Raw genomic sequence first — 11,824 nt, forward strand, 5'->3', positions numbered from 1 at the left:
AAAAAGAAAAAAGAGTCAAGGCCCACGAAGTTCATAGAAGTGGCAGAAGTGGATCCATGCTTTAAACTGCTGCTGAAGACCTTGGCCTTTTGTAAAGGAAACCATAAAGACAAGCAAGAAGAGAGAAAAGCTAAATAAAATGGGAAATAAATTCTAAGATGCAAGGCTGAAAAACCTTGGTACAGAAATCATAGTATGGTTGCTACCTTATCACTTCTAATAATATTGCCATTATTTGCTAAGAATAGGAAATTTTAAAATAACTTAATTTTTAGACAGTGCAAGCAGTTGAAATTACTTACCAAGGCATAAAAATAAGTATCCAATGCTTTAAAAATAGACAAAAATCAAATACCAGACGCTGTTGGAATAAAGCACATTGCCTTGGAAACCAGGAAGTAAGCAAGTGAACAAACACAAAGGAAGAATTCTATTATTAGCAAATGCTTACAACTCAAAAAGGCAGGTGGGAGAGATTTTATCATGTGGTAAGTGCGCCATCAGCTGCTGAGCCACTGACTGAAGTGCTCAGTGCAGGTCATGGTACAGATGAAGTACTTTATGTCTGCTGCTATGTTTAGTAAACTGGTGCCTGACTTTGTTTCTTTCCTTCTTTTTGGTATTTTTGAAACAGAGCCTCACTGTGTAGCTTTGGTTGTTCTGGAGCTTGCCATGTAGCCCAGATTATCCTTAGACTCATAGAGATTCTCCTGCCTCAGCCTCCCAAGTGCTGTGGTTAAAGGCATGCACCACCATGCCTGGGCCTTCATTTTCAACTGAGTTTCTTCCAATACATTAACATCTGTAATTTCATTTGATTTGGTAACATTCAACCAGAAAGCCCAGTCTTCAAGCAGAAAAACCTATACTTACAACTTCGGTTTCAGAAAGATACTGTTTGCTCTCATGAGCTGACAGTGCACAAGGTAAACAAACTAAAGTATTTGCCATTTTCACCTCCACGTGCTTTAGTTATAGTTTAAAGGGATAAGGCTGCAACTCTGAAACTACCTTTCCACACGATGGGCTGGAAAGATGGCTCAACTGTTAAGAGTGAATACAGGTGCTGTAGAGGACCTGTGCTTAATTGCTAGCTTTCACATGACTTGTCTAACAACCATCAGTAATGTAACTCCAATGCCAGGAAGATCTGATGTCTCTGGCCTCCACTGGCACCTGTTCTCTCTGGTGCACATACCCATACCCACACGCAAACACAAATACACACATAGTTAAAAATAAAATAAATCTTAAAAATTCTAACATTACTGACAAATTGAAAAGAAAATGTTAGTGGCTTCACAGTTTGGGAGTCTAGTGTTATATAAATTTGTATTTGCTCTTACGTTATTGGGCATGGCCAAAAATGAAGCAATGATTCAGTTGTATGGAAAGTATGAGCTTCAGTAATAATGGGGGGGGGGAGTTTCTCCAGCATTAAGTGCCACCAGATACACAGTCTCACAGCTCTAGACCGTACCACATACATGTGTTGATACATGGTTAGAGTAAGATAGGTTGGGACTGTGAATAAACCTTCAGCTTATTTATTTCTGAGCGTCCTTAGGGCTTTTTTGATATAATTCTCCATAACGTCAGTCACAGCATTGATTTTTTAAGGCTTTTGATGCAGAGTAGCTAAGGAATATGAATGTGTAAGTCATATCAAAATGCCTCTAAGACAGGGCTGGAGAGGTGGCTCAGTTCTTCCGGAGGAGCCGAGTTTGCTTCCACGTTGGGTAGGCTCACTACTATTGCCTGTACTCTAGCTCCAGGGTATCCAACACCTCCTGCCTCTGCAGACTCTTGCATTCACGTGCACCTACCTACATGCAGACACACATGCAAAACTAAGAAAAACAAATTCTTTAGAGAAAATACCTGTGAACTGTTATTGTGAAACATATTGTAAATCTCACATGTCAGTTCACTCTGAAATATAAAGACTTTTTTGGCTATGATGGTGGAAACTTAAAATTAAGATAAGAAATGACTGAGAGTACCTGAGTGAAATTTCCATTTGAATGTTATGAATTAAGAAAAAAAGCTTTAAAAATAAAGGGCTTTTAACTATACAAAAAAGGCCCACAGAAGTCTGCTGCTCACTGAGTTGAGCTCATGGTGACTCAAACTTCCCAAGACCCCATTGTGCTTCACAAGGCTACTGGGTCCTGATGGTAACACAGAGCTTTGCTCTGGTGGGGTAAGTATTTAGGCAGCAGTAAGTTAATGAGCAAAGACAGACAACAACTTCAAAACAAATACCTTTCTTAGGAATGTAATTTGAATGAAAAATAAACTGGTCATACCATTACCTTATATTTTCCTTTAATAATGCCTTCAAACAATCTTTCCTTGGTTCCGTAGAAAGGCAAACAGCCACTGAGCAAGATGAAAAGGATCACACCACAGCCCCAGACATCTACAGGCTTTCCATAAGGCTCTCTCTTGACCACTTCTGGGGCCATAAAGTGAGGTGTTCCAACGCGTCCTGTATTTAAAACAGCAACATTATGGAAAACTGTTTTTGTGAAATCTGAAAATTAAAAAAGCAGTATCAGTTTGAATAAAAAAATACCAATATTAATGTTCTATCACTTCTTTTCCCTTTCTAAAAGGAATTCATGGAAAACAAAAATAGTTTATCTGACCACTGGGTCAGAAAAGACTGGGTCTAGAACAGGACTCTGGTCCTCTTCTTTGAATTCTGCATGTTATATAGTACGTCTTCTTTTTCTTCCTCCTTGAAGAATTTTATATGTTCCAATTTAGAGCAGAGGAAGGGGAAGAGTGAGTTTGCCAGTCTGTACCTGTCCTAAGTAGAGGAAGGGGCAGGAACAGGGCATAAGTGAGCAATAGTTTGAGGGCTGAACAAACTAGTACCCTCAGAGCTCCCAGGGACTAAACTACCAACCAAAGAGTACACATGGTGGGACTAATGGCTCCAGCAGCATATGTATAGCAGAGGATAGCCAAGTTGGTCATCAATGGGAGGAGAGGCCCTTGGCCCTGTGAAGGTTCTATGCCCTAGTTTAGGAGAATGCCAGGGCCAGTAAGCAGGAGAAAGTGGAGTAGTGAGCAGGAGGAGGGGGGAGGAAACAGGGGTTTGTTTTAGTTTTTGTTTTTTAATTTAATTTAATTTAATTTCTTTTTTTTAGAGGGGAACCTGGGAAAGGAGATATCATATGACATGTAAATAAAGAAAATATCTAATAAAAATAAATAAATAAAATATGAAAGGCATATAAATAAAAAAAGATGACTTTTAACTGCCAAGTTTCTATTAGGTCAAAAATGGCAATTCTCAATGGCTACTGGAATGGGAATTCTTAGCTTATTCCTAATATTAACATTTGAAGAGAATGAGAGCAAACTGACAGTATACACTAAAGCAAAATCAGGAACTCCCACACAATCCTCTTTGACTCGCATCTTCTTTAAAGAGTTTTTGTATTTTCCTCCCTCTCTCACAAAAACCAGTTTTCTAGAAGGAATCTGGTTCTAGCTGCTTGTACACTATAACCATCTTTCACTGCGTACCCTCAAGGTAGTCTTTTTCTCTGTGGAGGAATAAAAGGCTTCAACTCTGCTGGGAAAGGACTTTGGGACAGGCCAGTGCCTTACCAACTTGGCAGCTCTTCTACATTCTGCAGGCCCAGCCCTGCCCTTCCTTCCTCTGCTTTTTGTCCATCTGCATGACTCTTCTTACGCTCAATCCAAGATTATTTTTACTTTGGAGACTGTAAAATACTTTATCTCACTGTGGTCCCGTGTTTATAAAGAACCTAAGAGACCTTTTAACCCATCTACAGAGATTAAGCTCAGGGTTCTAGCAGGGAAAATACCTTCACTCAAAATGTACAATGAAACCTGGCTATAAGGACCTGACGAGAGAAAAAAAAAATTATTTTTGATTGTCTGATTTTGCTTCTTCAAGCAACAACATTGATTTTGCAGAATTGGGAGCTGAACTTCTTACTTCATTGGCAGCTTCCATAAGGCAGGGTCCTAGGATAATAAACATTGTTTTGATAGACAGGGCAGGAGGTGCCAGGAGTAAGGAAAAGCAGGGTCAAAACCTCAGGGTACCATTTGAAGTACAGCTACCAGAACCCATTTGGTACCTGCTGAAAAGTTCAGATGGTACTTTAACATGCAACTCCTACAACTTTCTACTCAGGTAGAGTGACTCCTTGTGGGGGCCCCTCTTTGTGGGGAATAATTGAAACTTCCACAGTCAGGCCCAGCCATCTTAAAGAGGCTCTCTCCATCCATGTGGTCTCCATTAATGTAGACTGAAGACTGCCCCTACTATGGAGAAATTTGTGTTCTTTCTTCAGGAAGATGTATACTTTGAGTTCAAAAATTTGCTCAGAGGTGAGAGAGATACAGTGGTAGTTTTTTAATGTCAAGAACATGAGTAGAATGTGAAAAATCCTTGTGTTTGTTACTAATTTATTTTTTCTTTCTTTCTTCCTTCCTTTCTTTCTTGTGGCCACTTGACACTTATGACTTCGATCACAAAATTCTAAGAACAGGAAACCAACTACCAAACCAAACATGCAACTGTTTTTGAAATACCTCAGATAGGTACATAAATATTTAAATGTTAATTTCAATGCAATAGTAAACCTTACCTCAACCGTCAGGGAGGGAGTTATTTTGAGTGGTTATGCTTTTAATGCTTTAGGATTTGAATCTTCATACATACAGCCAGTTATGTTCTTCATATGTAGGTTTGTTTGTTTATTTATTTTTACAATTTCCTGACTAGTTTTTCATAGGATGTTACACAGCATTTAGTCCTTTTGTGGTGACTTCAGCTGTCATCCTGACTATCAACAAAGGAACTATGCTGCAGTCCAGACTGCTCTCTCAGGAGCTTCACAGGTACGTAATGATGAACCTCTGTGGTATTAGACAGCTGCTGTGCATTTTGTCACCTGGCATTTTGTTTCCTTTTCTTTCCTCTCTCCATGCTTTCTCCACTCCTGACATCTTCTAGATTTGTTGCTTATAATCTGCCACTGACTGCAAAATGGCTAGCCACTAGAGTCTTTCATTTAAATATTTCTAGAGTGCTTGCCAGGTCCTAGCCAATGTGATAGGTATGGCAGATATTTGGAGGGATAAGCCACGGCTCTTCTACCCCTTACAAATCGCTTGCCTTCGCTGTTATTACACGTTTGATCACATTTTGTTAGAAAGTAGGCAAGCTAGATAGTTCTGGTTAGATGGAAGAGGGGATAGGTCACATAACTAGGGTAGTTATAATAGGCTTGCTTTTAAAAGGCAATATTTGTTAGCTTAGTCTTCAAGCAAATAGCTAAATATGACAGATAAAATGACAAAAGGCATTCTAATCAGATGGAATAGCAGGTGTAAATTATGAGGGGACACAAATCTATACAATTTAATGAAAAGCAGAGGAAGGCAGCGTCCTGTGTATGTATTTAGTTCTCAATGGAGAGGACTATTTAAGGGTAGCCAGTTTTACTATACTTTAATTGTTTTCTAGGTTATATTCAGAATAAGTGGATTCTCTAAGCAGTTGAATGTTAGGTGGGGGAAGTGTAATGGAGTTACATGCTTTTGGTATGTAGAACATGTAAAGGAAGATAATCTTTTCTCTTTGGAAGCCCAGGTAATCAAAGATTCCAATCTATAGGAAAAGAGCTTTCTGTTCAAAAATTGACAAATATTAGTAAAAATTCAAAAGTACTTTAAACAGCAGAAATGCTTTTTTTTTTTTGGTAAGGAAAATCATGTATCCCTTACCTATTCACATGGTGTTTTTAAAGGTATTGAAATGTTTAAAATGGTTATTTCAAAGATGGAAAAGTACATTAAGAAATGACAATATTTAGACTACTGGAGAGTACTTTAGGACTAGGATGCAGCTCAGTAGAGTCCCTGCCTAGCATGTCCAAGCCTTGAGTTCCACCCCCAGCGCCAACAACTGGGTGTGATGGTGTATCTGTAATCCTAGTATTCAGTCATGGAGTCAGGAGGATCACAAGTTCAGATCTTCAACTCTTTTTCAACTTGGAGGCCACCCTGGGCCGCATAAAATTCTTTCTCAATGTAAAATAAAACCTTTTTGGAGTATACCAAATAGTAAATTTTGAATAATGGATATGCTGTGAGTTCAAAACTGTTGAAAAATAAAAGTTAGAGGAAGAGTTCATAGTCTTTAGGAAAAGAGGTGAACATGGAGGCAAACTTAATGAATCTACCCCCATCAAGATTTGTGAAATAGTCTATGCCACAATGAATATGAACAGAATGCAGATCTAGAGAAACAGATACAAGTCATGTTAGCATATAACATATAGAAGGAATTTGGCTCATTTTCTCTTATTCTCATGTTTCTTGGAAATGCTTAGCTGGAAAAGTATGTAAGATTAGAACTTAATACAATTTAACTTCAGAGAACAGTGTGGTAGAGAGTGATTTTTAAAATACAAGTATAATTCTTGCTCATTTTTCAGAAGATGGTCCATGTTATAACTGCTTAATGCACTAGCCACAATCAAATTGAATAAACTGTCTTATGTAACAGACAGCTATTTTATTTTATTTTTTATTTTTATATTTTTGAGACAGGGTTTCTCTGTGTAGCCCTGGCTGTCCTGATACTCACTCTGTAGACCAGGCTGGCCTTGAACTCAGAAATCCGCCTGCCTCTGCCTCCCAAGTGCTGGGATTAAAGGTGTGCACCACCACCGCCAGGCCAGACAGCTATTTTAAAAGTTATGGTTTGGAAAACATTTGAATTTAACATGAGAATTTGTTTCATTTTCTTTTAATTTGGTTTATGGGATAATATCTTGCTATGTTCTCCAGGCTGGTTTCAGACTCAAAACAATCTTCTTGTCTTAGCCTCCCAGGTGCTGAGATTCTGTGTTTAACAGAGGTGTTCTGAAGGTTGGCAAACTGACTTGAAGACTATGTTAAAGGATATGCTTCATGCTTTTATTCTATGTGAAGCTGCTCGTACTTGGATCACTGTGTACACCAGAGGTAGAGAATGGAGAACTATGCAGTTTGCAAAACTAAGAAACAGAAGTAAACCCTGGCCACTGTTGTGGTCTGAATTCTGGAAAAGAATGCATAAAAACCCTACAACAGTGGAATGTGAATTAGCATCCACTTCTGTACACTGGTGAAAAATTTCACTTTCTATTATGGCATAGGCATTTTAAAAACATGGTTTGCTTTGGTTAATGAGAAAAGCAGCTTGTATTCTTTTCCATTTGCTCTTCACAGACACATAGGCTGATGACTTTAGCAGGCTTCTTTGATATATAGAAAAAAGAAAATGGTAGGAAATTTAAACTTAGACATTCTGTGACCCTAAAAGGTAAACCCATCTATATTAGAAGTGACTTTACTTGTCCAGTTCAACTTCCAAATGGTAACTTCTTTGTGTACTGTTCTTGTGCTTCCGTGGGATTTCTTCTCTGAAGTGCTAGGCATACTATGGAGAGACTACCCAACACTTTCTGCAGTGCTGGAGGTGGAACCCAACACTTCAGGCATGCTAGACAAGTGCTCTGCCACTAACCTACACCTACAAGCCCAGAGTCTATTCTTTTTTTTTTAAGATTTATTTATTTATTTAATGTATATGAGTACACTGTAGCTGTACAGATGGCTTTGAGTCATCACATTGTTGCTGGGAATTGAACTCAGGACCTCTGCTCTCTGCTTGCTCTGACCCCGCTCGCTCCGGCCCAAAGATTTACTTATTATTATTATATGTAATTACACTGTCACTGTCTTCAGGTGCACCAGAAGAGGGTGTCAGATCTCATTATGGATGGTTGTGAGCCACCATATGGTTGCTGGGATTTGAACTCAGGACCTTTGGAAGAACAGTCAGTGCTCTTAACCACTGAGCCATCTCTCCAGCCCCAGAGTCTATTCTTAAGGGACAAAAATTCTAGTTATGACTATAGAGTCACTAAATTGAAAACTATCTGATGGTGCTGGGTAGAATAGGGTGTGAAACACTCAGGCTAGTTAGTATCTAGTTTGAAATTTTACACCAACTTAAAAATAACCAGGTTTTGAAGGGGAGCAAATTAAAATACTCTTACCTCCAGCAACAAGTCCAGATTCTCCTAACTGAATGGCTACCCCAAAGCCCCCAAGCTTAACAGGTGCCGAGTTTTCTTTTGAGGCAAGGAGAACACAGTGGGGCTGAAAAGAAAAAAAGGCAACAATCAAATTAAAGCTATGAATTAATTCAAAAGAGTTCAATTCACATAAAACTAATTAATACAATATAGTTGTACTTAAAAAACAAAATAAAACAAAACTTGGGAATTGGTTTTGCAAGGTCCTACAAATTGTTTTCTGATCCCCTCAACCCTTCCTAAAATAAAAACTCCATGTATTAAAGAACCTATTATAAAAACAAATTTCTTTTTTTTGATGAATTGTTACCTTTATTATTTAGTAACCTTTTTTAACATTTAAAAACATATTTTAATTAAATAGAATTGAATCATATTCTTGTTTCCCTTTTGTACCACCGTTCCTCCCAGAGACCCTCTTCAATACCTAAATATCTTTTTTGTCATATTCCTTAAAATTTATAAAATATTATAACAATAAAAATAAGTATTATAAAAGTTGTTTGATATAAAACAACAATCAATTTAACAGTCTTATGTAGATGCTTGTCTACAGCAATAGTGAAAATACATTTTCTCAATATAAATAAAAACAAATTTCAATTTTAATTACAAAAAAGCTTCTGAAGTTGAGCAGTGATGGTGCACACCTTTAATTCTAGCACACGGGAGGCAGAAACAAGCAGCTCTATGAGTTCGAGGATAGCTAGGACTACACAGAGAAACCTCATATCAAATAAAAATAAATAAATAAATAAAAGCTTCTGAATTATTTTATATGCTTCAATTCTTTGTCCTTTTCTCACTTCTGAATTCTTTCTCGAAAGACTTTAGGAATTATTCGTTTCCAAGATTAAGCTACCACCCAGAAAGCATGGGTATTCAAAAAGTGCAGATATATTTTCTTTTTTGTGCAATAGTCTCTGTATTTGATTGACAGTTTATGTTTGTTTCAGCAAAAATACATGGTATGTTCCTTCCTGGTACAATGTGATTTTACTTAAAGTCGCTACACTTTGATCCTTAGGGAATGCCAGTGGCCTTTTCTTTGTTCACCTTCCCCATCCTCTTTCTTTTCTTTGTTTTCTACCCCAGCATTAAGAGGAATATCAAATGGCTATTTTGTTGTTGTTATGAACTCAGTGTAGACCAGGATGGCTTCAAACTCACAGAGATCTGCCTGCCTCTGCCTCCCAAGTGCTGGGATTAAAGGCATGGATGTTGGGTTTTATTAACTTGAATTGAGCTGTGTTCCCAGTGACTTCTTCCGGGCACTGCCTGTAGACCTGCTTTCTTTCCTACTTTGTGGTAACAATGTGGTTTCCCATGGGATTTCATCTTCATCTATTTCTCTATGGAAGTTTGTTGGAGGTGGTAAAAGAACATAGTAGCAGTGACCTTTAGTGTCTGTTCACATACTATATTCTCTGACATACCTAACAGTACATTTGGATGATTCTCAAAACATGGTCTAAACATGGTATAAAAAGACAAGCCTTTTAAGTTATGACACTTTTTATTCTCTCTTATATGATGGACCTACAAGTAATTATAAGCCACCCAGTATGTGTGCTGGGAATTGGTATCATTTTAAATAAGTTTAGGAGATAAGAAAGTTGCCTTGAAAAACAGTAAAACTGAGCTAGTGTACCCACACAGATGTTGATGGTGATAAGTGGAAGTGGGAAGGATCTTATTCTTCCCAATGAGAGCATCAGAAATCTACTTTGGAAAAATACATAGTCTATCATAAAGAAAGATGACTCCTCAAATATAAGTGTACATAGTATATGAGAACTATAGGAAGGAAGGAAGGAAGGAAGGAAGAAAGGAAAGGAGAAAGGAAAAGCTGGTATATAGATGAATAGTGAACAAACTGATATGACAAAGCAGTGAGAAGAATGTATGCAGATGCTGCTCAGTGTAGAGCTCTTTTCTAGCTCATGCAGACCTGAGAAAGCAAGGACATGATGCAGGAGAAAAAAAGATGCAGCTTAGATCCAAATAGGGTCTCTTGGTTATGTCGGTGAAGCATCTTATCACCTATTTATATAAGTATATAACCTTAAGTCAGAAGCTCATGGTACACTCTTCATAGACTATGCCTTCTGAAGTTAATGTTATACTGCAATCTATGAAATTCTCATCACTGTGTGGATTCTGCCAGTTTCAATCAATGATCTGTCAAGAGTCATAAAATTTGAATTCCAGGTAAAAAAATAAAATATACCCATAGATACAAATGGAGGGACAATAAGCCAGAAAGCATATACTATAAAATTAGGGAACTGCTATTTTATTTGGGTGGGTGTCATAGGAACCCTTCTTATTGTGACAAAATCCAAACAGAGACTAGGGTAAAGTTAAAAAAAAAAAAGGCACATAGAAGCGAGCTCTGGGCAGAGAAGTCAATAAATGCAGAGGATCAGATATGCGCAGAGGCTTGGTATGTATGAAGATTGGAAGGAAGGATAGCTGGGAAAGAATGAGCAAAGGCAGAGTGGTGGAAAATGTGATCAAACTTCCTTAAAACCACGATCAACACTGGATTTCACACTGATCATGATGGAAAACTACCCAGAGACTCTGAAGAGTGGGTACTGTAATCACTTTTGGGTTTAGAAAAGATCACACTGAGTACTCTGCAGACCAGTGACTACAGGAACATAGGAATGAGAAAAAAAAGAGGCCACTGCAGCTGGTTAGGCATGAGAGGATGATGATATGGAGTGATGACAAGAATTTATGTTCTAAAGGTAAAGGTGGCAGGAGTGGCTGAGGGATACATGAAAGAGGCAGGTCAAGCTTGAGAAGCAGGTTCTTGCAGTGAGCCTTGGAGTCAAAATAAAGACACTACTTACTGAAATGGAGAATTCTAGAGGAAGAGTTTTAAAGACCTTTCTGCCATTGTTGTTTTACTTAGCCTCATTTGTTACTCTTTGTTTAAGTATTCCAAAAGCAATCATAAAATTCCACTTATTTACCATATTCAGTGTCTCTAACAGAGGACTTAAAAATAATGTCGTGGTATCCTTGGCAAACAGTGCAATCAGATCTAATAATAAAGACATGCCCAAGAGACATTCTAGAAAGTAGCAGCATTATGCTCTTTAAAACTAGCTCTGGACTCAAGAGTTTCAGTGAAACCAAAGCAGTATCACAGAGAAGTGTGATCTTCTTTTTATTTTTGCTCCAAAAAATATTATTAGGGCAGCTGATGAAATTTGTAACAAGGATTGTCAAATATATAATGGTATTCTTTTAATGTAAATTTCCTGATTTTGATTACTGTTCTATATAATGTAGCTTTTTCATAAGTCTAAAAGTATGTCCTGAACCCCTGTCCTCCATTCTATTTTAAAGGAATCTAAAATAACTTCTTCACATGGCTATGTTTTTATTTTGTCATATAATGAGGCTCATTTAGTTTAATTAAATTTGTACAGTTTGGGGTTTTAATTACAGAAAACATGCCTGTACTTCCAAACTCAAAACTGCAAAACAAATTATATTCAGAGATCTAGTTTTTCTTTTCTTTTACTATGCTTCAATATCTTTCTCCTTATTTGTAGAATATTAAAAATAAAAAATAACATACATAGAAAAATGCATACATTTCCTGCAATGTGCCTTGTAGATATAGAGGAGGTTCCTTTCTTTTTTTTAATTTTATTTTTTATTAG

At 37.4% G+C, this 11,824-nt stretch overlaps 2 protein-coding genes across 2 annotated transcripts in view; one reads left to right on the forward strand and one right to left on the reverse strand.

Annotated features, from left to right (window-relative positions):
• Positions 1 to 11,824, reverse strand: part of Cask (calcium/calmodulin dependent serine protein kinase) — a 340,530-nt gene that overhangs the window by 108,799 nt on the left and 219,907 nt on the right. Inside the window, exons 6-7 of the mRNA XM_031372099.1 lie at positions 8,103 to 8,205; positions 2,316 to 2,491 (exon numbers count right to left, since the gene is read on the reverse strand). Coding sequence (XP_031227959.1) covers positions 2,316 to 2,491; positions 8,103 to 8,205 — 279 coding nt within the window. The remainder of the gene's footprint in view (positions 1 to 2,315; positions 2,492 to 8,102; positions 8,206 to 11,824) is intronic.
• The window catches only part of Gpr34 (G protein-coupled receptor 34), a 17,813-nt gene continuing 10,615 nt past the window's right edge, over positions 4,627 to 11,824 (forward strand). The window contains exon 1 of the mRNA XM_031342963.1: positions 4,627 to 4,890. The gene's annotated coding sequence lies outside the window, so the exon portion shown is untranslated. The remainder of the gene's footprint in view (positions 4,891 to 11,824) is intronic.

This window comes from Mastomys coucha, chromosome X, assembly GCF_008632895.1.
Source record: "Mastomys coucha isolate ucsf_1 chromosome X, UCSF_Mcou_1, whole genome shotgun sequence".
NCBI lineage: Eukaryota > Metazoa > Chordata > Mammalia > Rodentia > Muridae > Mastomys > Mastomys coucha.